This window comes from Melanerpes formicivorus, unplaced genomic scaffold (assembly GCF_026170545.1).
Source record: "Melanerpes formicivorus ecotype bairdi unplaced genomic scaffold, bMelFor1.0.p_v2 SCAF_549, whole genome shotgun sequence".
NCBI lineage: Eukaryota > Metazoa > Chordata > Aves > Piciformes > Picidae > Melanerpes > Melanerpes formicivorus.
This window is the reverse complement of record NW_027142901.1, coordinates 29,903-56,577: the sequence shown is the minus strand read 5'-3', so window position 1 is coordinate 56,577 and position 26,675 is coordinate 29,903. Positions and strand designations below refer to the sequence as shown.

Below are 26,675 nucleotides of genomic sequence, written 5' to 3'. Positions count from 1 at the left end.
CATCCAACCTCCTTAACATTCCTGGGGCGGGCGGCCAGGGGGCTGATGAGGTGGCACCGTCCTGTGTGTGTGCGTCCCCTCCTCCTCCCCGACCTCTTTTTTTTCCCCCCTCCCTTTCCATGCAGATGAAGCAAAAAGAGAGAAGGAGAGAGGAGGGAGGAGGAGGAGGGAGGGGGGGGAAGAAAAAAAGCCCTCCCAACCCCCCGATGACATTCTTTTCTTCGCTGTCATGCTGCAAAAATTAAAGACACATCTTCGGGCTGGAGCCCGGCCAAGGGCTTTCGAGTGGCTTGAGGAGGGATTGGAGCAGGCTGCGCCCTGCAACGTGTCTCGGATGCGAGGATCCAGGGCTTGGAATGAAGAAGGAGAAAGGGAGAGACGCTGGGAGGGGGGTGGGGGGGGTGGGGGGGGGGGAGGCCCAGTAGCTTCCCTTCCCCTCCGCTCCTCACCTCCTCCTCCAAACCCCCGTGCGAGGCACAGCCCCTGGCTCCGCGGCGGGGCTGTGTGCGTGGCCCAGGCAGACCCAGCCCCTCCTGCGGGGGTTGGGGGCTGTGTTTTAGGGGGGGGGAAGGGTCTTAGTGGGGTTGGGGGTTGTGTTTTTTGGGGGGGAAAGGTTGGGTTTAGTGGGGTTGGGGGCCTTGGGGGTTGTGTTTTTGGGGGGGAAAGGGTTGGTTTTAGTGGGGTTGGGGGTCTTGGGTGTTGTGTTTTGGGGGGGAAGAGTCTGTTTTAGTGGGGTTGGGGGTCTTGGGGGTTGTGTTTTGGGGGGGAAGAGTCGGTTTTAGTGGGGTTGGGGGTCTTGGGGGTTTTGTTTTGGGGGGTGAAAGGGTTGGGTTTAGTGGGGTTGGGGGTGTTGTGGTTGTGTTTTGGGGGGTGAAAGAGTCGGTTTTGGTGGGGTTGGGGGTGTTGGGAGTTGTTTTTTAGGGGGAGGGCAAGGTTGGTTTTCAGTTGCATTTTGTTGGATGCTGCAAAAGAAAAAAGACCTGAGGAGGTCATGGGTGTGAGGGGCAGGTTGGTGGGGAGGGAGGGGGAGGGAAATAGAGGGGGGGGGTGGTGGTGGTGGTGGTGGTGGTGGTGGTGGTGGTGTTTTTGGTGCTCTTTCAACGTGTCACTTCCTCCTCCCCACCCCCAATTCCCTTTTCCCTTTTCCTGGCCCTGTTGTCTCCTTGCTAAATTGGCATCGAGTTGGTTTGCCCTGGAAGAGTAAATAACCACCCCCCCCCCAAACACCCCCCCTCCCTTCCTCTAAAGAGAGAATAAACTTGGTGGGAACTGCTGCTCAGCTGTGGATTTCCCCTCTGCTTCACACCCAGAGCTCCCAGAGCTCCCAGTGCTTCCCAGTGCTCCCAGAGCTCCCAGTGCTTCCCACTGCTTCCCAGTGGTCACAGAATCACAGAATCACCAAGGTTGGAAGAGACCTCAAAGATCATCAACTCCAACCTGTCACCACAGACCCCAAGTGCCACATCCAATCCCCACTTGAACACCTCCAACACACAGTGCTCCCAGTGCTTCCCAGTGCTCCCAGTGTTTCCCAGTGCTCCCAGTGCTCCCAGTGCTCCCAATGCTTTCCAGTGATCCCAACACTTCCCAGTGCTTCCAGTGCTTCCCAGTGCTTCCAGTGCTCCTATTGCTTCCCAGCACTTCCCAATGCTTCCCAGTGCTTCCAATGCTCCCAGTGTTTCCCATGGCTTCCCAGTGCTTCCCAGTGCTCCCAGTGCTCCCAATGCTTCCTTGTGCTTCCAGTGCTTCCCAGTGCTTCCAGTGCTCCTATTGCTTCCCAGCACTTCCCAGTGTTCCCCAGTGCTTCCCAGTGCTCCCAATACTTCCCAGTGCTTCCCAGTGCTCCCATTGTTCCCAGTGCTTCCCAGTGCTTCCCATTGCTCCCATTGCTCCCAGTGCTTCCAGTGCTCTCAATGCTTTCCAGTGCTTCCAGTGCCTCCCAGTGCTCTCAATGCTTCCCAGTGCTTCCCATTGCTCCCATTGCTCCCAGTGCCTCCCAGTGCTCTCAATGCTTCCCATTGCTCCCAGTGCTCCCATTGCTCCCAGTGCTTCCAGTGCTCCCAGTGCTCCCAATGCTTCCCAGTGCTCCCAGTGCTTCCAGTGCTCCCAATACTCTCCATTGCTCCCAATACTTCCCAGTGCTTCCCAGTGCTTCCCATTGCTCCCATTGCTCCCATTGCTCCCAGTGCTTCCCATTGCTCCCAGTGCTCTCAGTGCTTCCCAGTGCTCAGCGCAGAGGGACCAAGCCAAGGTGTGAAGCCTGCCCCCACTTCTTCCCCAAGCCCAGCAGGACCCCAGGGCCTCCTTTGCCACCTCGCAGCCCCTTCAAAAGCTGGGGAGGGGAGCCCCCTCCTCCCCCTTCCCCCCCCCCCCCCCCCAAATGCCACATTGCTCTTTCCCCAGCGGCCCCCCAGTGGCTCCCAGTGGCCTCCCAGTGGCCCCCTCCGCCGAGTGAGTCCCAGCCCTGGCCAATGTGTCTGTTTTGTTGGCATGTAATTACACCCTCCCCAAAATTGCACAGTGGGTTGTGGATGATCCTCGAGGAGCCTTTTTTTCTCTCTCCCCCCCCACCCCCCCTTCCCTTCCTTTCCTTTCCCTTCCCTTCCCAGTGGGTTTTTTTTTCCAACCAACGTGGCTCCTTCGAATGTGGAAACGGCGGTGGAGGAGTGCCAGGGAGTGGGGGGGGGAGAAAGAGAAAAGGGATGGAGGGATGGGAGTTGGGAAAAGAATGGGAAAAGAGGGAGAAAAAAATGAAGCAAACTTGGATCTTGGTGCTAGGGTTTTTTTGGGGGGGGGTGGATTGGGATGGTTGGGGATTGGGGACCCTCAGCTGGGTGATGATGCTCTAGGGGCCCACAGAGCTGCTGCTCCTTGGCCTTTGAGGTGGCTATGAGGCTGGCGGTCCCCCTGGGGTGGTGGGGAGCACTGGGTGAGGGAATGGGTGGGGGTGAAGGGGGTGGCAGGTGGGGGGGCAGGTGCTGGCACCCCCGTGTGGCATGGTGGCGGTGGTGGGGGGGGGGTCCCCCGAGCGCCACGCGCTGCACGGTCTGCCCACACCCCACCCAGCCACGTCCAACCTCACAAACACCTCGGGATGTGCAAACTTCCCCCCAAAAAAACACCCCCAAAATCCCCCCCTCCAAACCCCCAGACCCTCAACCCTCCCAGCCCAGCATCCCCTTCCATGGCATCGCCTGGCACCAGGCTCCCCAAAGCGCCACATCGCCTGTTCCCACCTCCCCCAGCCACAACCAGTCCCCCAAGCATCTCAGGACGTGCAAACTCCCCCCTCAAAAACCACCAACAACCCCCCAAAAATACCCCCACCCCACCCCCACGCCAGCATCCCCTTCCCATCCACCCCACAGCCACCAGCTCCCAGCCCAGCTTGGGGACAACACGCGTGTGCACGTCTGCGTGTGCATGGACGGGATGGGTTGGGAAGAGGGGGGGCGGTGAGGGCTGTGATGGGGGGAGGGAGGGAGGGAGGGAGGGGGGGGGGGGGTTGAGAGGGGTCCCCCCGACTCTCTGAGCTCCTCTGATTGGCTGAGGGGCCGTCCAAAATTCCCTGGTCGCGCCGGGTCCCACCTCTCCCAGCGGCGGCGGCCGTATATAAGGGGAGGTGAAGGAGTGGACGGAGGGCAGTAGGAAGTTTTCTGCTGGGGTCTGGATTTGGAGCTCCAGGAGTCGGCTCGGCCCCGTATGACCCCAAGCTAAGAACAAAAAAGAGACCCCAAAGAGTCTACATGTCTAATATTTAGACATGTTCAGCTTTGTGGATTCTCGGTTACTGCTGTTGATAGCAGCGACTGCACTACTCACCCACGGGCAAGGAGAAGAAGACAGTAAGTAGCTCAGCCCCCGGCCCTTCAGCCTCGCCGGGATGAGGATGGGTGGGAAGGGTGGCGGTGGTGGCAGGGCGGGGAGGCATCGAGGAGCGCTGGTCTTGCTGTCAGGGGCTTGGTGGAAGGGGCAACGGGGCCGGTGGAAGGGTGGAAACGGGGTGGTCGGAGCTGCTCGGTCGACTCCCAGCTGGAGCGGAAAAGAAAGTTGGAGGAAGGGGAGGGGGGGAGGGAAAAAGAGGAGGAAAAAGGTGGGGTGAGGGGGGGTTTGGGAGTGGGAGTTTGGGAAGAGGTTTGAGGGGCGGTGGAGTTTTAGGGGTGAAGGGAGTTTAAGGGGTGAAGGGGGTTTAAGGGGTGGAAGGGTTTGAGGGGTGAAGGGGGGTTGAAAGGGTGGAGGGGGTCTAGGGGTGAAGGGGTTCTGGGGGTGAAGGGGGGTCTAGGGGGTGCAGGCGTTTTAAAGGGATGAAAGGGGTTCAGGGGTGATGGAGTTTTAGGGGGCGATGGAGTTTTAGGGGTGAAGGGGGTTTAGGGGTGAAGGGGTTTTAGGGGTGAAAGGGGTTCAAGGGATGAAAGGGGTTTAGGGGTGAAGGGTTTTAGGGGTGAAGTGGCTCTAGGGGGTGGAGGGGTCTTGGTGGTGCAGGGATTTTAGGGGGCAAAGAAGCTTTAGGGAGTGATGGAGTTTTAGGGGTGAAGGGATCTTAAGGGGTGAAGGGATCTTAAGGGGTGAAGGGATCTTAAGGGGGGGAAGACGTTTTAGGGGGTACTGGAGGGGGTTTTAGGGGTGGGGAGGTCTTAGGGAGTGAAGGGTTTCGGGGGGCAGAAGGGATTTGAGGGGCTGAAGGAGTTTTTAAGGGGTTAAAGGGGTCTGAGGGGTGAAGGGGTTTGAGGGGTGCAAGAGGTTTTAAGGGATGAAGAGGATTTAGGGGTGAAGGGGTTTAAGGGGCTAGGGGGTCTTAGGGGGTGAAGGGGTTTCTAAAGGCTTTTTAGGGGGGGCAAGGGTTCTTTTAGGGGGGGGTTAGGGGGGTCTGTGGTGACGCGGACGGTTGGGGCATCCTGCCAAGAGCAGGGAGGGAGGGAAGGGTGGAGAGGAGCCGAAGGGAAGGAGGGAGCTGGGGGAAGAAGAGGAGGAGGAGGAGCAGGAGGAAGGGAAAGGAAAGGAAAGGGGGGAAAGAGCGCGGGAGAGAGTGGTGGGGAGAGGTGGAGGGGGGGGGCGAGGGAGGGGAGGGAGAGAGAGGAGGAGAGAGAAAGGAGGGAGGGGGTCGTGGGGGGGCGCCAGCCCCGGGATCTGCTAAAGCCATCAGGAAAGAATTAGGATAAGTCTGGGATGATTCATAGGGAAAATGTTCGGGCAGCCCTTAAAGCCGGGACTGGCCAGACAGCCCCGCTCGGGGCCAGCGCCCCACGGCCTCCCCGCGGCGCTGCCCCGGCCCCGGCCCGCACCGCACCGCCGGGGGCTCCCTGCCGCCGCCCACCGCCCCCACCCCCGCCGCCGCCGGCTCCCCTCGGAGCTGTCACCTGCGGCCGTGGGGACACGGGGGACCCTGGGACTGAGCCAGGCCTGGGCTGCCCTTCATATTTCAGCCTGGTTTAGCACGGAGGGGGAGGATTTTGGGGCGCATATTTTTTCCTGGGGGGCCTTTTGCATCCCGAAGTTTGCAGCTGACAAGGTCCAGCCTGCACCCCCGCCTGCTGCAGCCCAAACTTCGCCCCCTGGAGCCTGCAGGTTGCCTTCTGTAGCCCATATTTTGCCTCTGGTAGCCTGCACTGGGTCTCTGTTGGCCAACATTTTTGCCCCTTTTATATTCGTTTTGCCCTTTCAGGTTCCACATTTTGCCTTTTACAGCCCACACTTGCCCCTTTTTTTCCTTCCAGAGTCCTCATTTTTTCTCTTATGTTCCACATTTCCCTCCCATTTTCCACACTTTCCTCTCATATTCCACATTTCCCCTCCCATATTCCACCTTTTTCCTCTCACATTCCACATTTTCCCCTCTACCCCCCACCCTTTGCCTGCTTTATTCCTCCTTTTTTCCCCCTCTCCTATCCCACTCTCTACTTTTACATCCCGCATTTTGCCTTTCTCCAGCTGCATTTTGCCTTCTTTTTGTTTTCCTTCCAAGCTGATGGCCACAACCCAGGCCAGACGCACACATTCCCCCTCCTCCACTACTCCTCTTCCCCCAGACCCTTCCCCACCGTGGGGCCAAGCCCGGCTCCTGGCTCTCTGCCCTGCTCCAACCCCCGCCCGCTTCCAAGCCTCTGGATTCTTATTCCTCATCCCAGCTGGACTGATCCAAGCCTATCCCACAGCCTCCTGGATCTAATTTCAACCCAGACGCCGGAGCCAACCCGTTCCCATCCCCGTTTCGCCCCCATCCCGTCTCCTCATCCCATCCCATCCCGGTCCGACGGTGGGGGACCCTCCGTGTCAGCCCCGTGGGGGGGTTTGCCTTGGCCCCATCCTCCTGGAGCGCCTGGCTGGAGGGATTTTGTTTAAATTCCAGCGTTTGTGGGAAGAGTTTATTGTTGGTGCCTTTCCTGTGTCACCACCACGGGCTGATGAGAACCAGATGAAGGAGGGGGAAAGGAAAAAAAACGCTGCCGGAGCAGAGCATGGGGCGGGAGGGGAGGAGGAAAAGCAAGGGAGAGAGCCCGCTGCGGGGCGGGGGGGTGCCGCTGCTCTGCGTCCCACTCCCGCCCCCCCTCCCCGAGCTCAGCCCTGATGTTTGCTCCCCCGCTCCCCTCTCCCAGTCCAAACTGGAAGCTGCATACAGGATGGCCTAACGTACAACGACAAGGATGTGTGGAAACCAGAACCCTGCCAGATCTGCGTCTGCGACAGCGGCAACATCCTCTGCGACGAGGTGATCTGCGAGGACACCTCCGACTGCCCCAACGCCGAGATCCCCTTCGGAGAGTGCTGCCCCATCTGCCCTGACACCGATGGTAACCTCCTGGCACCCTCTGGCCCCCTTCCTCAGGGTCCCGCCCCCCCGCTCACCCCGGAGGAGCAGCGGGGCTTGGAGCCCGCCCTGGCTCGGCAGCCCTCCCGCTGGGTGTTGGGGTCCTGCTAGCTTCCTCTAAAGCTCCTCCTTTCCTCCACAGCCTCCCCAGTCTACCCAGAAACCGCTGGAGTAGAGGTAAGGGTCCCCTTGCCCACCCTCTGACAGCCTCCCCTCCCCACCACCACCTAGGTTTGGAGCCCCCCCTTCTCTAACCACCTTCTCTCTCCTCCACAGGGTCCTAAAGGAGACACTGGCCCCAAAGGAGACAGGGTGGGTGTCACCCCTCACCCCAACTTAACCAAGCTCCCCCCCCCTTCTACCCCATCCCCCTGGGGCTCACTCCTCTCTTCTCTCCCCACAGGGACTCCCTGGCCCCCCTGGCAGAGATGGCATCCCCGGACAGCCTGGCCTCCCAGGACCCCCAGGCCCTCCAGGTCCCCCAGGCCTCGGCGGAGTGAGTATGGGGGAGGGTCTGAGTGGTGCAGGCCCCCAGGAGGGGTCCCCACCACCTGCTCACCCCCTGCTCTCCCTTCCTGCCTGCAGAACTTCGCTCCTCAAATGTCCTATGGCTACGACGAGAAAGCTGGTGGCATGGCTGTGCCTGGCCCCATGGTGAGCATGGGGGTGGCACAGGGACCTCTGGGGGGCACACGACACTGGGGGGGGACACACACACACAGGGGAAGGTGTGAAGGTGGATGAAGCTTCCTGTGTTGGTGGTGCCAAGGATGGTGCTGAGTGGTGGGAGGGATGCAGACAGAGATGGGGTGGCAATGGGCTGGCAGCAGCGGGCATGGAGTGGTGATAGGGTGGCAATGAGGTGGCAATGGGGATGGGGTGGTGGTAGGGTGGCAATGGGATGGCAATGAGGTGGCAGTGGGGATGGGGTGGTGGTAGGGTGGCAATGGGATGGCAATGAGGTGGCAGTGGGGATGGGGTGGCAATTGGGTGGCAATGAGGTGGCAATGGGCATGAGTTGGTGGTAGGATGGCAATGGGATGGCAATGGGGATGGGGTGGTTGTAGGATGACAATGAGGTGGCAGTGGGCATGAGATGGAGGTAAGGTGGCAAGGGGATGGGAATGAAGTGGCAGTGGACATGAGATGGTGGTAGGGTGGCAATGGGATGACAATGAGGTGGCAACAGGCATGAGATGGAGGTAAGGTGGAAATAGGATGACAATGAGGTGGCAATAGGCATGAGATGGAGGTAGAGTGGCAATGGGATGGCAATGAGGTGGCAGTGGGCATGAGTTGGTAGTAGGGTGGCAATGGGATGGCAATGAGGTGGCAATAGGCATGAGATGGAGGTAAGGTGGCAAGGGGATGGCAATGAGGTGGCAGTGGGCATGAGATGGAGGTAAGGTGGCAATGGGATGAAAATGAGGTGGCAGTGGGCATGAGATGGTGGTAGGGTGGCAATGGGATGGCAATGAGGTGGCAGTGGGCATTAGATGGTGATGGAGAGGTGGCAAAGTGACCATGAAGTGACAGTATGGGTGAGGATGGGTTGGATGCAATGGGGACAGGGATGGGATGGTGCTAAGGTGACAGTGGTGTGACAATGGGTGTGGGATGGTGATGAGGAGGTGATGGGGTGGCAGTGGGGTGAACATGGGGTGGCAGTGGGGATGGGGTGGCAATCAGGGCACGAGGAAGAGGTGGTGATGGAGACAGTGATGGGATGATGATGATGGAGGCAGACAGGGAGGGGGTGACAATGGGGACAGGGGATGGCCAGTGATGGGGACAAGCTCAGGGTGGTGATGGGGACAGTAATGGGATGGTGGTGATGGGGTTCAGTGGGGGTGGCAGTGGGGACAGGGATGGGGACAGGGATGGGGACAGGGATGGGGACAGGGTGCCATGGCAGCCACTGATCATCACTTTCCTCTCTCCTTGCCAGGGTCCAGCAGGTCCCCGTGGTCTCCCCGGCCCTCCTGGTGCTCCTGTGAGTATCTCACTTCCCTCTCAGCTTGGGGACCACCCAAGGACCCCTTGGGGTGGGATGGAGATGGGATGAGGGCAGGACAGTGTCCCACCCTTCCTGGTGGCCACGGGAACACGTGGGGGATGCACATCCTGACGTCACCAGAGAGAGAGGGGACAGCTGCCACTGCCTTTGGGGTCTCCAACCCCAATCTCCTCCTTCTCTAACCCATTTCTTTCCCTCTTTTTCTCTCTTTCCCACCAACCTGCAGGGTCCTCAAGGTTTCCAAGGTCCCCCTGGTGAACCTGGAGAGCCTGGTGCTTCTGTGAGTCCTCTGCCACCTCCCTCTCCGACCTGGTGTGCCCTGGGCATGGGCACGAGGCTGCCTGTTCCCACCCTGGCCACAGCCACACTGCCCCTGCCCTGGGGCATCGGTGGGAACGGGGCTGCCAGAGCCTGGCACTGCCCAGCCCAAGTGGCGAGGGGACAGAGTCACCCACAGCACCCTCACCCTGCCCTGCATCTCTCCTAGGGTCCTATGGGTCCCCGTGGTCCTGCTGGCCCCCCTGGCAAGAACGGAGATGATGTAAGTGGGCTGTGGAGGGGGTCCCCAGGACCCCGGGCTGGGTGCTGGTGGCCCTGCCTCCAGGTGAGCAGGAGTCACCTGGCTTGAGGACGTTCCCCAACTCCCTGTCCTTCTCCCCAGGGTGAAGCTGGCAAGCCTGGTCGTCCCGGTGAGCGTGGTCCCCCTGGCCCCCAGGTGAGATGTTCCCCAGGTCACCCTCCCCATCCCCTGCCTGGTGACAGAGCAAGGACGTGACCCCAGCTTCCTGCCCCCACCTTGGGCACGACAAGAAGTGGGGTGTGGGCACAACCCCGCCCTGGGCATCCCCATCACCCCCTCCCTTCTCTCCTAGGGTGCCCGTGGTCTGCCCGGAACCGCCGGTCTGCCAGGCATGAAGGGTCACAGGGTGAGTCCCACCTCCCACCCCTCTTGGGGGAGCCCCACCTCGCTCAGGGGGTCCCCTTTGACCCCCAACCTCTTCTCTTTCCTGCTGCCCAGGGTTTCAGTGGTCTGGACGGTGCCAAGGGTGAGCCTGGTCCTGCTGGTCCCAAGGTGAGGAGCGGTGGCAGCCTCCTCCCCCAGCCTCCTGGTGGAGCCATCCCTGTCCTGCATCCCTCTGGAGCAGGTCCCTCAATGTTCTCCTTTCCCCTAGGGAGAGCCTGGCAGCCCCGGGGAGAATGGTGCTCCTGGGCAGATGGTGAGTCCTGAAGACCCTGAGGGCCACGGTGGGGACCTGGCCTTGGCCAGCCCAAGGGGCTGGGAGCCAGGATGTGACGGGGGGTGGATCACCCTCAGGGGATGGATCACCCTCGGGGGTGGATCACCCTCAGGGGATGGATCACCCTCGGGGATGGATCACCCTCGGGGGTGGATCACCCTCAGGGGATGAGGGCTAGGAGGGGGCATAACCCCCTGGAAATACCACTGTGGGCAGGAGCAGGGTGGGGTGGGAGGCACAGGGATGAGAGAAGACCACCAAAAGGGTCCTCCTGGTGGCCCACCAGGTCTCTCCTGGTGATCTGAAAGTGTCCTCTCCCCTCCCCAGGGTCCTCGTGGGCTCCCCGGTGAGAGAGGTCGTCCTGGTCCATCCGGCCCCGCTGTGAGTATTTGGTGTGGGCAGGGCTGAGCATCTCCTGCCCTGGGGGATGCAGAGGGGGTTAGGGACCACCTCTTCTGTTGTGGACAGCACTGACTGGCGTCTCCTCCCCCTACAGGGTGCTCGTGGTAACGATGGTGCTCCTGGTGCTGCTGGTCCCCCCGTAAGTAGCCCCTGCCCCCATCCAGCTCCCAGCAGCATCCCCTCCAGCTGCTCCAGAGGGAGACCTCCGCCCGGCTCCATCGTGGCTGGCAGATCCTGGCCGGGAGGCAGAGCTCTGCTGCCCACAAACCCCTCCAGCACCTGATGTGCGAGGTGGGATCCCCCCTCTGACGTTTGCCCTCTCTCCCATCTAGGGTCCAACTGGTCCTGCTGGTCCCCCTGGCTTCCCTGGTGCTGCTGGTGCTAAGGTAGGACCTGCCTGACCCTCTCTCCTCCCAGGTGGCCTCTCCTGAGCTGGGGGGAACTGGGGGAAACTGGGAGCGTGGGGTGGAGGAGCACTGAGTGGGGACCCAGGTGGCCTAGAGATGAGAAAGGCCAAAGTGGGGCAGGCAGGGGTGCCCCAGCCCAGCCCCCTGGGCAGCTCTCCTGGCCTGGCCTCCCTGGGAAAGGAGCTGCAGAGGGAGAGGGACCTCAGCCATGCCAGGAGCTTCAGGGCAGCCTTCATGCTCATGACTCTTCCTCCTTTCTCTTCCTCCCCAGGGTGAAACTGGTCCCCAGGGAGCTCGTGGCAGCGAAGGTCCCCAGGGTGCCCGCGGCGAGCCCGGTCCCCCCGGCCCTGCTGGCGCTGCTGGGCCTGCTGTAAGTGGCACCTGATGGCTCCTTGTCCTTCAGCCTCACGTCCTGCCAGCCCCACCATAACCCTCCTCTTCCTCTTTCTCCTTGCAGGGCAACCCCGGTGCTGATGGTCAACCTGGTGCCAAGGGTGCAACCGTGAGTGTCCTTCCGCCCTGCCCAGCTCTGAGGTGAGGATCCAAGCTGCTTCCTCACCACCTCCTCTGCCTCTTCCAGGGTGCCCCTGGCATTGCTGGTGCTCCTGGCTTCCCTGGTGCCCGTGGGCCTTCAGGACCCCAAGGTCCCAGCGGTGCCCCTGGTCCCAAGGGTAACAGCGTGAGTATCCCTGGCCGCCTCCTCCTGGCCTTGCATCCCTCCTCCTGCTCCAGCAAACCGCTGTCCCGACCTGGAGATGCCTCCTCTAGCACCCCTGGGAGTGCAGGATGGTGCTGAGGGCCTGGGCAGCATGTGGCCCAGGGCTGCCTTTGCTCATCCACCTGGAGTTAAAGAGCTTCTCCCTCTTCTCTCCTTCCCCCTCCAGGGTGAACCTGGTGCTCCAGGCAACAAGGGAGACACTGGTGCCAAAGGAGAGCCTGTAAGTCCCCCCTGGGGTCTCCTCAGGGGCTCAGCCCCTCCTGGACTCCCTGATGATCCCATGATGATGCTCCCTGTGGGTGCTCATCCCATGACCTCCTTCCCCAGGGTCCTGCTGGTGTCCAAGGTCCCCCTGGCCCAGCTGGTGAGGAAGGCAAGAGAGGAGCTCGTGGTGAGCCTGGCCCTGCTGGGCTGCCTGGCCCTGCTGGTGAACGTGTGAGTAGAAGCTGTCCCTGTCCCATCCCCATCATGATCCTGTCCTCATCCTCACCAAGTCCCTGTCCCATCCCCATCATGATCCTGTCCTCATCCTCACCAAGTCCCTGTCCCATCCCCATCATGTCCCTGTCCCATCCCCATCATGATCCTGTCCTCATCCTTACCATGTCCCTGTCCCCATCCTCACCATGTCCCTGTCCTCATCCTCACCATGTCCCTGTCCCATCCCCACCATGATCCTGTCCCCATCCTCACCATGTCCCTGTCCTCATCCTCACCATGTCCCTGTCCCATCCCCACCATGATCCTGTCCCATCCTCACCATGATCCTGTCCCATCCCCATCATGATCCTGTCCTCATCCTCACCATGTCCCTGTCCCATCCCCACCATGATCCTGTCCCCATCCCCACCATGTCCCTGTCCCATCCTCACCATGTCCCTGTCCTCATCCTCACCATGATCCTGTCCCATCCCCACCATGATCCTGTCCCCATCCTCACCATGTCCCTGTCCCATCCCCACCATGTCCCTGTCCCATCCTCACCATGTCCCTGTCCCATCCCCATCATGTCCCTGTCCCCATCCCCACCATGTCCCTGTCCTCATCCTCACCATGATCCTGTCCCATCCCCACCATGATCCTGTCCCATCCTCACCATGATCCTGTCCCATCCTCACCATGTCCCTGTCCTCATCCTCACCATGATCCTGTCCCATTCCCATCATGATCCTGTCCCATCCTCACCATGTCCCTGTCCCCATCCTCACCATGTCCCTGTCCCATCCCCATCATGTCCCTGTCCCCATCCCCACCATGTCCCTGTCCTCATCCTCACCATGATCCTGTCCCATTCCCATCATGATCCTGTCCCATCCCCACCATGTCCCTGTCCCATCCTCACCATGTCCCTGTCCTCATCCTCACCATGATCCTGTCCCATCCTCACCATGTCCCTGTCCCCATCCTCACCATGTCCCTGTCCCATCCCCATCATGATCCTGTCCTCATCCTCACCATGATCCTGTCCCATCCTCACCATGTCCCTGTCCCCATCCCCACCATGTCCCTGTCCCATCCTCACCATGTCCCTGTCCCCATCCCCACCATGTCCCTGTCCCATCCTCACCATGTCCCTGTCCCCATCCCCACCATGTCCCTGTCCCCATCCTCACCATGTCCCTGTCCCATCCTCACCATGATCCTGTCCCATCCCCACCATGATCCTGTCCCCATCCTCACCATGGTCCTGTCCCATCCTCACCATGGTCCTGTCCCATCCTCACCATGTCCCTGTCCCATCCTCACCATGATCCTGTCCCCATCCTCACCATGTCCCTGTCCCCATCCTCACCATGTCCCTGTCCCATCCTCACCATGATCCTGTCCCATCCTCACCATGTCCCTGTCCCCATCCTCACCCTCCTTCCATCTCCCCATGCCCACCCTCCTCCCATCTTCCCTCTTGGGGGTGCTTAGGGACAGGCACCCACCAGGGTGGCATCCCCAGCCTCTTCTGATGCCCTCCCCCCGCAAGGTGGAGCCTCTCAGCAGGGACACCAGACTGCTCCCACTGAGACTGGGTCTCACCTCTGCACCCTCCCCTGAGGTCACCCTGTGCCTCCCCACTGACTGCTCTTGTGCCCCCCACAGGGTGCCCCTGGCAGCCGTGGTTTCCCTGGTGCTGATGGCATTGCTGGGCCCAAGGTAGGTGCCCTCCTACTCCTCCTCCTTCCCCTTCTCTTCCTCCTTCCCCTTCTCTTCCTCCTTCCCCTTCTCTTCCTCCTTCCCCTTCTCCTCCTCCTCTTCCTCCTTCTCCTCCTCATCTTTCTCTTCCTCTTCCTTCTCCTCTTCCTCCTCCTCCTGCCCCTGTGGCCCAGAGAACCACCTTCTCAAGAGGGTTCTGGGGACAGCAGGAACTTGTCCCCTATCCCCATCCCATGCTAAAGTTGACTCTCTGCTGCTGCCACCTCTGGTGACATTCCTCCAGTCCCCACCCCCAGTGCCCCCCTCTGCCCCCGGTGCTGTCCTGCAGCTGGGGTAACCTCTGTCCCCTGTGCCCAGGGTCCCCCTGGTGAGCGTGGTGCCCCCGGCCCTGCTGGCCCCAAAGGATCTCCTGGTGAAGCTGGACGCCCTGGGGAACCTGGGCTTCCTGGTGCCAAGGTGGGTATGGCAGGGTGATGGTGGGCACGGTGGTGGGCACGGTGCTGGGCACGGTGGCTGCCAGGGGCAATGAGCCCCATCAGCGTTGGCCACCACGCTGGGGAGCTCTGCTCCAGGGATGGATGCAGGCTGCTGGAGCTCTCCCTGCTGCTGGAGCTCTCCCTGCTGCTGGAGCTCTCCCTGCTGCTGGAGCAGCTGCTGCCCAGGATGCAGCTCTGGGTGGTCCTGAGCTCCTCAGCCACCTCCTGCTTCCCTCACAGGGTCTGACTGGAAGCCCTGGGAGCCCTGGTCCCGACGGCAAGACCGGACCCCCTGTAAGTTGCACCCCACGACCTCCTGCTCCCCCCTTGCCTTGCTGTGGGCTCTGCTAAGGGGCTGCTTGCTCTCCCCCCCCCCTACCCATGACAGGGTCCTGCTGGTCAAGATGGTCGCCCTGGTCCCCCTGGCCCCCCTGGAGCTCGAGGTCAAGCCGGTGTGATGGGATTCCCTGGTCCCAAAGGTGCTGCGGTGAGTGTGGCTGGCAGCTGGGGGCGCTGCTGGAGGTGCTGCTGGAGGTGCCCAAGCCCTGGGCCACGAGGGGTTGCCACCCTCTGGCCATGAGGGGCTCCCACCCTCTGCACTGCTGCCACCCAGGATGGTGGTTGCAAGTGGGCTCCTGTGGAGCAGCCACCTGAGGAGGGGGGGCTCAGGGGACGCAGCCCTGCCTGATCCTGCAGGCTGGTGCCCATGGTGCCTACGTGGGTCTCATTCTGCTCTCTTGCTTCCTAGGGTGAGCCTGGCAAACCTGGTGAGAGAGGTGCTCCTGGACCCCCTGGTGCTGTTGTAAGTGTCCAGCAGAGCTCAAACAGCCCCTGGTGGGGCTTGGCAGAGAGCTTCACACAGTGTGGGGTGGCAGAGAGCTTCAGCATGGTGTGGGGTGGCAGAGAGCTTCACACAGTGTGGGGTGGCAGAGATTCAGCATGGTTTGGGGTGGCAGAGATTCAGCATGGTTTGGGGTGGCAGAGAGCTTCACACAGTGTGGGGTGGCAGAGAGCTTCAGCATGGTGTGGGGTGGCAGAGAGCCTCACCTTGGTGTGGGGTGGCAGAGAGCTTCACACAGTGTGGGGTGGCAGAGAGCCTCACCATGGTGTGGGGTGGCAGAGAGCTTCACCTTGGTGTGGGGTGGCAGAGAGCTTCACACAGTGTGGGGTGGCAGAGAGCCTCACCATGGTGTGGGGTGGCAGAGAGTTTTACCTTGGTGTGGGGTGGGAGAGAGTTTTACCTTGGTGTGGGGTGACAGAGAGCTTCACCATGGTGTGGGGTGGCAGAGAGCTTCACCATGGCAGAGAGCTTCACACAGTGTGGGGTGGCAGAGAGCTTCACCATGGTGTGGGGTGACAGAGAGCTTCACCATGGTGTGGGGTGGCAGAGAGCTTCACCATGGCAGAGAGCTTCAGCATGGTGTGGGGTGGCAGAGAGCTTCACACAGTGTGGGGTGGCAGAGAGCTTCACCATGGCAGAGAGCCTCAGCATGGTGTGGGGTGGCAGAGAGCCTCACCACGGTTTGGGATGGCAGCGATGGGACAGGGGAGAGCCAAGCTGGGACCAGGAGAGGCTCCAAGGCTGAGAGCTGCAGCAGGCTGAGGTGGCCAAGCCTCCAAGCTGGTGGCTGCCCGCAGCTTTGGAGCAGGCAGAGGAGGAGGTGACTTGGCCATGGGCAGCTCGCTGCTGCTCCTCCATCCTTCGAGGGATGCTGTGGGCACACCCAGCCCCACACCCTGCTCACAGGGGGGGTGCAGAGTCCCACGGGGGGGGGTGGTGGTGGTGTTGCAGAGTCCCGTGGGGGCATTGCTGGGCTGCAGGTTGGGTCCATGCCCTGAGCACCCTCTTCTCCCTCTCCCACAGGGTGCTGCTGGCAAAGATGGTGAAACTGGTGCCCAAGGTCCTCCCGGCCCCACCGTGAGTACCAGCGAGCCCTTGCCCCCCCCGGCTGTGCTCAGCCGCTGCAGAAGGGGCTTGGGAACCGAGTGCCCCCTCCCCTCCTCACACTTTGTCCCATCTCCCCCAGGGTCCTGCTGGAGAAAGAGGTGAACAAGGTCCTGCTGGTGCTCCTGGCTTCCAGGTGAGAGGTGTCCCCGTCCCTGGCGAGGGGACCAAGCAGCCAAGGTGGGGGCGATGCTGCCCCTTTCCTTGCCCCTCACCCACTTCGTGGGGGTCTCATCGCTCCTCCTCTTCCTCCTCAGGGTCTGCCTGGCCCCGCTGGCCCCCCCGGGGAGGCTGGCAAGCCTGGTGAGCAGGTGAGTGTGGGACAGCATGGGCACGGGGTGGCACTGTCCCTGTCCCCTCTCCATCACCTCTCTCGCGGATGGGGTGTCCCCCAGCACCCCCCGAGGTGATGGGCTCCACATAGCCTCTCCCTGGGAGCACTGGGGGCTCCAGTTCAGCTCTGTCCCCCCGAGGACTGGGGGACCCTCTCCCTCCCTAGCCCTGTCCTCTCCTGTCCCCCCAAGGACTGGGGGACCCTCTTCTTCCCAGTCCTTCCCCATCACCTCAGGCCTGTGGGTCCCCCCTCACTCCCCCCCTTGGGACCTCTCCCCTTGTCCCCACGGCCATCTCTTCCCCCCCCCGGCTCTTTGCTCACCTTCTCCCTCCCACACAGGGTGTCCCCGGAGACGCCGGTGCCCCCGGTCCCGCTGGTGCCAGGGTAAGTCGAATCCTACTCGCTCCCTAGCTGGCTCTTGGCACCCCCCTGGTGCCCACCATCCCCACGACACCTTTGACCCCCCCCCCTTCCTGCCTCTCTTCTCCAGGGTGAGAGAGGTTTCCCCGGTGAACGCGGCGTCCAGGGCCCCCCCGGTCCCCAAGGTCCCCGTGGTGCTAACGGTGCTCCCGGTAACGATGGTGCTAAGGTAGGTGCCAGGTGCTTCGCCACCCCAGCTGGGCACCGGTTGGGTGGGAGGGGATCACTTCGGGCTGCAGGGGTGGAGGGGTGGAGGGGTGGAGGGGAGGAGGGCGGCTTTGGCTCCACCTCCTCTCGCCGGGGCTGCGGGCGGGGAGGGATTTGCCCTGCGCCGGCTCCTCTCTAACCTCCGCTTTGTGTCTCTCTTGGCCAGGGTGATGCTGGTGCCCCCGGTGCCCCCGGGAACCAAGGCCCCCCCGGTCTGCAGGGTATGCCCGGAGAGCGTGGTGCTGCCGGCCTGCCAGGCGCCAAGGGTGACAGAGTACGTGTGTGCCCCCGCCCCCACAGCCCTCCCCTCGGTCCTCTGCCCCTCACCACACCTCTGCTTCCCCCCCTGTACCCACCCTCCAAATATCATCCCCTCTGGGCTGGATGTGCTGCCCCAAGGTGAGGTGGGCAGGGGATGCTCAGTGCCACCAGTGGCACTGTCTGAGGTGGGCAGGGGATGCTCAGTGCCACCACTGTCACTGTCTGAGGTGGGCAGGGGATGCTCAGTGCCACCACTGTCACTGTCTGAGGTGGGCAGGGGGAGATGCTCAGTGCCAACACTGCTGTCACCATCTGAGGTGGGCAGGAGGAGATGCTCAGTGCCAACACTGGTACTGAGTGGCAGAGGGGGATGCTCAGTGCCACCACTGCTGTCACCATCTGAGGTGGCAGAGGGGAGAAGCTCAGTGCCACCACTGTCACCATCTGAGCTGGTGGTAGGGATGCTCAGTGCCACCACTGGCACCATCTGAGCTGGTATTAGGGATGCTCAGTGCCACCACTGTCACCATCTGAGCTGGTGGTAGGGTTGCTCAGTGCCACCACTGGCACCATCTGAGCTGGTGGTAGGGATGCTCATTGCCACCACTGGCACCATCCATGCATGGCCCTCGGGAACAGTCCCTCCCTGGGAGCTGGGAGTTGAGCTCAGCTTTTCCCCCTGCTCTCAAGAGGAGGAGGAGGAGGATCCCAACCTGTCCCAGGGAAGATGAAGAACCAGGGGTGCCTGGGTGCAGAAGGGAAAGTAAAGGGAGGGGTGAGGTGACCCCCCCCGGAGGAAACCTCCCCGGGTAACCCCCTTCCCCATCACCTTCCTCTGGCAGGGTGACCCTGGTCCCAAAGGTGCTGATGGTGCTCCTGGCAAAGACGGTCTCCGAGGTCTGACCGGTCCCATCGGCCCCCCCGGCCCTGCTGGTGCTCCCGGTGACAAGGTAGGGCTGTCCCGGGGCTGGACACCTCCCTGGGGACAGCTGTGTCCCCGCTGCCGCCTCCTCACCTCAGCCTTAACCTGCTCCTTCCCGGCTTTCCTCTCCTCTCCCAGGGTGAAGCTGGCCCCCCCGGCCCCGCCGGCCCCACTGGCGCCCGTGGTGCTCCCGTAAGTCTTTCCCCCCCCTCCCCCTCGCCCCCAACCCTCTGCGACGGCCCCGCCGCGGCTGCCCTTCCCCTGGCGGCCAGCGGCTGCTGTGCCAGGCTGGAGCTGACTGCATCCTCACCGCCTCTCCTAGGGTGACCGCGGCGAGCCCGGCCCCCCCGGTCCTGCTGGATTCGCTGGCCCCCCTGTGAGTGTGATGGCCTCACCCCCTCCTCGCCCTCCCTTCCAGGGGCCCGGTCCTGCCCCGCCGGGGCGCTGCTGAGCTCCTCCATCCCCCAGCCCCAGCTCACCACACTTTGCTGTCCCCCAGGGTGCCGACGGCCAGCCTGGTGCTAAAGGTGAAACTGGGGATGCTGGAGCCAAGGGTGATGCTGGTCCCCCCGGGCCTGCTGGCCCCACTGGTGCTCCTGGCCCTGCTGTAAGTTGTGCCACCCCCCTAACCCCCCCCCCCCATCACATCCCCACTCGGGGTCCTGACCCACGGGCACAACTCACCCTCCCCCTCATCCTTCTCCTCCTCTTCCTCCTCCACAGGGTGCTGTTGGTGCTCCTGGTCCCAAAGGTGCTCGTGGCAGCGCTGGACCCCCTGTAAGTAGCAGTTTCATGGTGGGGAGGGGGGGAGTTGGGATGCCCAGGGGAACCCCCCCCGGGCAGACATGAACACCCCTGAGGTGGTTTAAGTCCTCAAGACCTTCAGCTCTGCACCCCAAACCCATCCCTGGGGGACAAGAGCAAACTGGGCTGCCTTCATCCCCTGGTGGGGTGGAAAAGAGGGGAGGGGGAGGGGATTTGCTTCTACTCCCTCTCCCCCCCAAACCAGTCCCAGGCTGGGCACTTCCCTCCTGGCCCCAGGGCTCCCTGTGGTGGCCCCCAGGCAGGGGACAGTGCCCTGGACCTGCTGCAGAGCAGGAGCAGGAGCAGGAGCAGGAGCAGGAGCAGCCTGGATCTGGCTCCTGGTGACTCCATTTCTTCTCCCCCCTCAGGGTGCTACTGGTTTCCCTGGTGCTGCTGGAAGAGTTGGTCCCCCCGGCCCCTCTGTGAGTACCCCCGGGGAGGGCAAGAGGTGGGGGGCAGGAGGGTGGGCAGGTGGGGAGGTGGATGTGGGGTGGAAGACGCTGGGCACCCACCCTGGTGGGGCTCCACGTGGCCTCCTTGCCCCACTTGGCACTGGGACGCCTTTGGCCACCCTTCAGCTGGCATCTGGGAGGGGAGGGGGGGGAGGGGCTGCGAGTCTTGAGCTGCTGCCTGAATTCATTGCCTCCACCCCCCCACCCCATTTATCCAGGGGAACATCGGTCTCCCCGGCCCCCCTGGCCCCAGCGGGAAGGAAGGTGGCAAAGGACCCCGCGGTGAAACTGGCCCTGCTGGCCGCCCCGGTGAGCCAGGACCTGCTGGCCCCCCCGGACCCCCCGGCGAGAAAGGCTCTCCTGGTGCTGATGGCCCCATTGTAAGTCAGCCCTGCCCCCAGCCCGAGCGACCCCCGCGGAGCTGCGGGACGCTGGGCAGCATCGCAGCCCCCCTGCAGCCCAGCGTCCTTTGGCCACCTCTCCCGTGGGGAGGGTGCTCCCCCCCCCGCGCCCCGGCTCAGATGCCACCCCCCTGAGGTGCTGTTTGCCCCCACAGGGTGCTCCTGGTACCCCTGGACCCCAAGGTATTGCTGGCCAGCGCGGTGTCGTTGGTCTCCCAGGACAGAGAGGTGAAAGAGGCTTCCCTGGGCTGCCTGGCCCCTCAGTGAGTACCTGGGGGGCTTCCTGGGAAAGGACAATGCTGTCACCCCCCCCAGCCCCACCTTGGGGTCCAACTCACCTGTATGGCCCCCGTGGGGAGGACACTGGCTGGTGTCTGACCCCTCCTCATCTCACCCCATCCGCTGTAGGGCGAACCTGGCAAACAAGGTCCCTCTGGCTCCCCTGGTGAGCGTGGTCCTCCCGGCCCCATGGGCCCCCCCGGCTTGGCTGGACCCCCTGGTGAAGCTGGACGTGAGGTGAGAGCAACCATCAGTGTTGGGGGGGTGGGCATGGAGCCCTCCATGCGCTGGTGTTGGGCTCAGGGTGCTGAGGACTGAGCCACTCGTGGCGCCCATGGAGCTGCCGTGGTGGGTGGAGGGTGGATGGTGCCAGCCTGGCCCCTGCTGGCCCCCAGCTGCCCTCACTGGGGGTTCTCTGCTGCTCCCTAGGGTGCTCCTGGTGCTGAAGGTGCTCCTGGTCGCGATGGTGCTGCTGGTCCCAAGGTGAGTGGGATGGGGCTGGGGCTGGCGGGGGGGAGATGGGGGTGTGCTGGCCCATGGTGACCTCTCCTCTTCCTCCTCTTCTTCCTCCTTCTCTTCCTCTTCCTCCTCCTCTTCCTCCTCCTCTTCCTTCTCCTCTTCCTTTTCCTCCTCTTTCTCCTCTTCCTCTTTTTCCTCCTCTTCCTCTTCTCCTCTTCCTTCTCCTCCTCTTCCTCCTCCTCCTCTTCCTCCTCCTCCTCTTTTTCCTCCTCCTCCTTCTCCTCCTCCTCTTTCTCCACTTCCTCTTCCTCGTCTCTCTCCTTCCTCCTCCTCCTCCTCCTCCTCCTCCTCCTCCTCCTCCTCTTCCTCCTCACAGGGTGACCGTGGTGAGACCGGCCCTGCTGGCCCCCCTGGTGCTCCCGGTGCCCCCGGTGCCCCTGGCCCTGTTGGTCCTGCTGGCAAGAATGGAGATCGTGGTGAGACCGTAAGTGACCTCCTGCCTGAGGCACCCCCAACCCTTGCACCCCTCAGGGGACCCCAGCTTGGTCGTGGAGCAGGAGCTGATCCTGTGAACCCACCCCCCACGGGCCAGGCTCTGGCCCCAGGCTCAGCTCTCCCCCTTGGATGGAGCTTCCCTGGGAATCCCAACGCCCCCAGGGGAGATGCTGCCCCAAGCTGGCGGCAGCAGGAGCTGGAGGATGCTCTAACCTCTCCCTTTCTCTCCTGTTTTAGGGTCCTCAAGGTCCTGCTGGCCCCCCTGGTCCTGCTGGTGCTCGTGGTCCTGCTGTGAGTTGATCTCCTCCTCCATCCCCCTTGGTGCTCCTGTGTCCCTGTGAGTGTGGGGGGCAGTGATCGGCCTGGGCCACACTCAACACATCTTCCTCCTCTTCCTCCCTCCTCCTCCAGGGTCCACAAGGTCCCCGTGGTGACAAAGGTGAAACTGGTGAACAAGGTGACAGAGGCATGAAGGGTCACAGAGGCTTCTCTGGGCTCCAGGGCCCACCTGGTCCTCCTGTAAGTGCCCCGGGGGGGTGCTGGCTCCGGGTGCTGCCCCACACCCTGGACTGGAAGCAGAGCAGGATGCTGACGGAGCCTCTCCTTGTCCCTTTGCTTTGCACAGGGCTCTCCTGGTGAACAAGGTCCCTCTGGTGCTTCTGGTCCCGCTGGTCCCAGAGTAAGTTCTCAGCTAAGCCCCAGCCGGGGGGCAGAAGGGCTGGGGGGAGGTCCTCGTCCTCCTCGGGTTTCTCATGGGGCTGTGGGTTGAGGGCTGGAGGGGGACGACTCTGCCCGGGCACGGGGGCCATGCTGAGCTCTTTTCCTCTCCTGCAGGGTCCTCCTGGCTCCGCTGGTGCTGCTGGCAAAGACGGTCTCAACGGGCTGCCCGGCCCCATCGGCCCCCCCGGCCCCCGCGGGCGCACTGGTGAAGCCGGCCCTGTCGTACGTACCCAGCCCCCCGCTGCCCACCTGCCTTCATCCCCCTGCTCGCCGTCATCCTCCTCCTCATTCTTCTTCTTCTCCTCCCACAGGGTCCTCCCGGCCCACCCGGACCCCCTGGTCCTCCCGGTCCCCCCAGCGGCGGCTTCGACTTCAGCTTCCTGCCCCAGCCCCCTCAGGAGAAGGCTCACGACGGTGGCCGCTACTACAGAGCCGACGACGCCAACGTGATGAGGGACAGGGACCTGGAGGTTGACACCACCCTGAAGAGCCTGAGCCAGCAGATCGAGAACATCCGCAGCCCCGAGGGCACCCGCAAGAACCCTGCCCGCACCTGCCGCGACCTCAAGATGTGCCACGGCGACTGGAAGAGCGGTGAGCGCCCCCCCGCGGCCCTCTGGGGTGCTCTCTGGCCCCCTGCCTGCTCCTCATCTCCATCTCCGCTGCTCGAGCCTCGTCTGCATCTTCTCACGGCTGCTCTCACCTCCGGCCTCCGCCTCTCGTGGTGGCTTCTCACCTCCCAGCCTCTTATGCCCTCCTCTCTTCCAAGCCTCTTGCCTGCTCCTCCCCTCCTCCCCTCCTTCGCTTCTCACAGCCACTCCTCACCTCCTTCCTCTGCTCCTCATGGCTCTTGCTCAACTCCATGCTCCACCCCACCCAGATTCCTCCTACCTGGTCTTCACCTCCCTCCTCCACCTCTCACGGCTGCTCCTCACCCCTGCCTACCATCCCTTCATCCTCCATCTCTCACAGCAGCCCCTCACCTATTCAACCACCTACCTGCTCCTCACCTCCACCCTCTGTGACTGCTCCTCACCTGCATCCTCCACAGCTGCTCCTCACCTTCATCCCTCCCCTCCATGGCTGCTCCTTAGCTCTATCCTCCACTCTCTATGGCTGCTCCTCACCTCCATCCTTCCACCCTCCATGGCTTCTCCTCACCTCATCCTCCATGGCTTCTCCTCACCTCCACCCTCCATGGCTGCTCCTCACCTCATCCTCCATGGCTTCTCCTCACCTCATCCTCCATGGCTTCTCCTCACCTCCACCCTCCATGGCTTCTCCTCACCTCCATCTTCCATGGCTGCTTCTCACCTCCACCCTCAACAGCAGCTCCTCACCTCCATCCTTCCAACCTCCATGGCTTCTCCCCACCTCATCCTTCATGGCTTCTCCTCACCTCATCCTCTATGGCTGCTCCTCACCTCCATCCTCCATAGCTTCTCCTCACCTCCCTCCTCCATCCATCCATCCATCCATCCATCCATCCATCCATCCATCCATCCATCCATCATGGCCCCACCTGCCCCACTCCCTGACCCTGTTCCCTCTTCCCTGCAGGTGAATACTGGATCGACCCCAACCAAGGCTGCAACCTGGATGCCATCAAGGTCTACTGCAACATGGAGACAGGAGAGACCTGTGTCTACCCAACCCAGGCCACCATTGCCCAGAAGAACTGGTACCTGAGCAAGAACCCCAAGGAGAAGAAGCACATCTGGTTTGGCGAGACAATGAGCGACGGCTTCCAGGTGAGCACAGGGAGGATGATGAGGGTGGGGACAGCTGGCACTGCCAGCCAGCTCTGAGGTGCCCTAACTCCTCCAACACTGAGCATGGGGAGGATGATGAAGGTGGGGACAGCTGGCACTGCCAGCCAGCTCTGAGGTGCCCTAACTCCTCCAACACTGAGCACAGGGAGAATGATGAAGGTGGGGACAGCTGGCACTGCCAGCCAGCTCTGAGGTGCCCTAACTCCTCCAACACTGAGCATGGGGAGGATGATGAGGGTGGGGACGGCTGGCACTGCCAGCCAGCTCTGAGGTGCCCTAACTCCTCCAACACTGAGCACAGGGAGAATGATGAAGGTGGGGACAGCTGGCACTGCCAGCCAGCTCTGAGGTGCCCTAACTCCTCCAACACTGAGCATGGGGAGGATGATGAGGGTGGGGACAGCTGGCACTGCCAGCCAGCTCTGAGGTGCCCTAACTCCCTCCAACACTGAGCACGGGGAGGATGATGAAGGTGGGGACAGCTGGCACTGCCAGCCAGCTCTGAGGTGCCCTAACTCCTCCAACACTGAGCATGGGGAGGATGATGAAGGTGGGGACAGCTGGCACTGCCAGCCAGCTCTGAGGTGCCCTAACTCTTCCAACACTGAGCATGGGGAGCATGATGAGGGTGGGGACAGCTGGCACTGCCAGCCAGCTCTGAGGTGCCCTAACTCCTCCAACACTGAGCATGGGGAGGATGATGAGGGTGGGGACAAGTGGCACTTCCAGCCAGCTCTGAGGTGCCCTAACTCCTCTTCTCCCACAGTTCGAGTATGGTGGTGAGGGCTCCAACCCAGCTGACGTCGCCATCCAGCTGACCTTCCTCCGCCTGATGTCCACTGAGGCCTCCCAGAACATCACCTACCACTGCAAGAACAGCGTTGCCTACATGGACCAGGCCACAGGCAACCTGAAGAAGGCTCTGCTGCTGCAAGGGGCCAACGAGATCGAGATCAGGGCCGAGGGCAACAGCCGCTTCACCTACGGCGTCACCGAGGACGGCTGCACGGTGAGAGCCCCGGGGCCGGGCTGGGGGAGGGTGGTGGGGAGGGTGGTGGGGAGGTGGTGTGGGATCTAGGATGGTGAGGTTGTTGTGGGGATGAGGATGGTGAGGAGGGTTTAGGATGGCTGGTGAGGAGGTGTTGTGGGGATGGTGAGGAGGTGCTATGGGGATGAGGATGGTGAGGAGGTGTTATGGGGCTGGTGAGGAGGTGTTGTGGGGATGAGGCTGGTCAGTGGGGATGATTATGGGGAGCAGGGCTGGTGAGGAGGTGCTGCGGGGAGCAGGCTGCTCAGTGGGGATGATTGTGGGGAGCAGGGCTGGTGAGGAGGTGCTGTGAGGAGCAGGCTGGTCAGTGGGGATGATTATGGGGCTGGGGCTGGTGAGGAGGTGCTGTGGGGAGCAGGGCTGGTCAGTGGGGATGATTATGGGGCTGGGGCTGGTGAGGAGGTGCTGTGAGGAGCAGGATGGTCAGTGGGGATGATTATGGGGCTGGGGCTGGTGAGGAGGTGCTGTGGGGAGCAGGCTGGTCAGTGGGGATGATTATGGGGCTGGGGCTGGCGAGGAGGTGCTGTGGGGATGAGGCTGCTCAGTGGGGATGATTGTGGGGAGCAGGGCTGGCTGGTGACTGCACGTTAAGCAGACGGACCCGGCGGGGCTGTGCTACGGGGGCAGGGCTGGTTGGCGGCGGGGCAGGGGGGAGGATGGGGGAGGTGAGGGACCCTGCTCTGAGGAGCAAGCTGACCGGCGCTCTCCCTCACAGAGTCACACCGGCGCCTGGGGCAAGACAGTCATCGAGTACAAGACGACAAAGACCTCTCGCCTGCCTATCATTGACTTGGCTCCCATGGACGTTGGGGCTGCGGAGCAGGAATTCGGCATCGACATCGGCCCCCGTTTGCTTCTTGTGAACCGGTTTTCCCCCTCCCTCCCCTCCCCGTCTCCCTTTCCCCCCCCCCCTTACTTCGCGGCAGGAGAGAGTAAAATACCGAGAATAACAATAAAAAAAAACCCAAAAAAAGGAAAAAGACAAAAAAAGAGCTAAAAGACCAAAAAAAAAAATCACAAGAAGGAGGGAAAGAAACAAAAAACACCAAAACCAAAACCTTTTCTCCTGTGGACTTGAATTTTTGTGTCGGTTTCTGCAGCTTCTTTGTGGTGCCAGGGAACAAAAAAAAAACAACACAACCCCAAACCAACCAAACCAAACCCCCTCCCCACCCCCCCCCAAAAAAAAATTGACCAAAAACGTTAACCCCACCCGCAAAAAAAATCCTAAAACCAAAAAAAAGAATAAAAAAGACTAAAAAGGAAGAAAAAAAAAAAAGACTTAAAAAAAAAAGATTAAATAAATAAATGACTTTTCAAACCAAAGCAACAGGCAGTGGGGTCGCTTGCTTGCTTCCTCCTCCTCCTCCTCCTCCTCTTCATCCTCATCCTCGTCCTCATCCTCATCCTCATCCTCCTCCTTGTCCTCATCCTCCCCCCTCCTCCTTCTCCTCCTTCTCCTCCTCCTCCTCCTCCTCATCCTAATCCTTCTCCTTCTCCTCCTCCTTCTCCCTCTCCTCCTCCTCTGCATTCTCCTCCTCTTCATCCTCATCCTCCTCCTCATCTTAATCCTCCCCCTTCTCCTCCTCCTCCTCCTCATTCTCCTCCTCTTCCTCATCCTCATCCTCCTCCTTGTCCTCATCCTCCCCCTCCTCCTCCTCCTTCTCCTCCTTCTCCTCCTCCTCCTCCTAATCCTTCTCCTTCTCCTCCTCCTTCTCCCTCTCCTCCTCCTCCTCCTCTGCATTCTCCTCCTCTTCATCCTCATCCTCCTCCTCATCTTAATCCTCCCCCTTCTCCTCCTCCTCCTCCTCATTCTCCTCCTCTTCCTCATCCTCATCCTCATCCTCATCCTTCTCCTCGTCCTCATCCTTGTCCTCCTCATCCTTATCCTCCCTGTGACTGTCTCTCAACCCGCGACACTCCCCCTTCTCCTCATCATCCTCATCCT

General features: G+C 62.0%; 1 protein-coding gene and 1 long non-coding RNA gene across 2 annotated transcripts; one reads left to right on the top strand and one right to left on the bottom strand.

Moving 5' to 3' along the window:
• On the bottom strand, positions 1 to 3,676 carry LOC137460295 (uncharacterized). Its single transcript, XR_010992772.1, has 3 exons — positions 3,589 to 3,676; positions 450 to 962; positions 1 to 350 (listed from the first exon to the last, which is right to left on the bottom strand). It is a non-coding gene; the product is annotated as an uncharacterized lncRNA (long non-coding RNA).
• COL1A1 (collagen type I alpha 1 chain) lies at positions 3,654 to 25,778 on the top strand. The gene is made up of 51 exons (XM_068170738.1): positions 3,654 to 3,845; positions 6,594 to 6,788; positions 6,948 to 6,982; positions 7,082 to 7,117; positions 7,209 to 7,301; positions 7,391 to 7,459; positions 8,754 to 8,798; positions 9,049 to 9,102; positions 9,310 to 9,363; positions 9,484 to 9,537; positions 9,695 to 9,748; positions 9,841 to 9,894; positions 9,995 to 10,039; positions 10,388 to 10,441; positions 10,557 to 10,601; positions 10,795 to 10,848; positions 11,141 to 11,239; positions 11,327 to 11,371; positions 11,450 to 11,548; positions 11,754 to 11,807; positions 11,915 to 12,022; positions 13,679 to 13,732; positions 14,090 to 14,188; positions 14,449 to 14,502; positions 14,597 to 14,695; positions 14,957 to 15,010; positions 16,073 to 16,126; positions 16,236 to 16,289; positions 16,411 to 16,464; positions 16,827 to 16,871; positions 16,978 to 17,076; positions 17,281 to 17,388; positions 18,218 to 18,325; positions 18,436 to 18,489; positions 18,620 to 18,673; positions 18,797 to 18,904; positions 19,021 to 19,074; positions 19,470 to 19,523; positions 19,772 to 19,933; positions 20,110 to 20,217; positions 20,363 to 20,470; positions 20,663 to 20,716; positions 21,069 to 21,176; positions 21,425 to 21,478; positions 21,599 to 21,706; positions 21,813 to 21,866; positions 22,022 to 22,129; positions 22,219 to 22,501; positions 23,468 to 23,658; positions 24,446 to 24,688; positions 25,443 to 25,778. Exons 1-51 carry the CDS (start codon positions 3,764 to 3,766, stop codon positions 25,722 to 25,724), a joined length of 4,497 nt encoding a protein of 1,498 aa, XP_068026839.1. The 5' UTR covers positions 3,654 to 3,763; the 3' UTR covers positions 25,725 to 25,778.
• Positions 25,779 to 26,675: the final 897 nt, after the last annotated feature.

What these genes read in the sequence shown, in the direction of transcription:
- COL1A1 (XM_068170738.1), top strand. Translation starts at nt 3,764, where the DNA reads ATGTTCAGCTTTGTGGATTCTCGGTTACTGCTGTTGATAGCAGCGACT. An exon ending in CTGGCAAGAACGGAGATGAT is followed by an intron (nt 9,364 to 9,483) that starts GTAAGTGGGCTG and finishes CCTTCTCCCCAG; the next exon opens with GGTGAAGCTGGCAAGCCTGG. An exon ending in CTGGTGCTGCTGGTCCCCCC is followed by an intron (nt 10,602 to 10,794) that starts GTAAGTAGCCCC and finishes TCTCCCATCTAG; the next exon opens with GGTCCAACTGGTCCTGCTGG.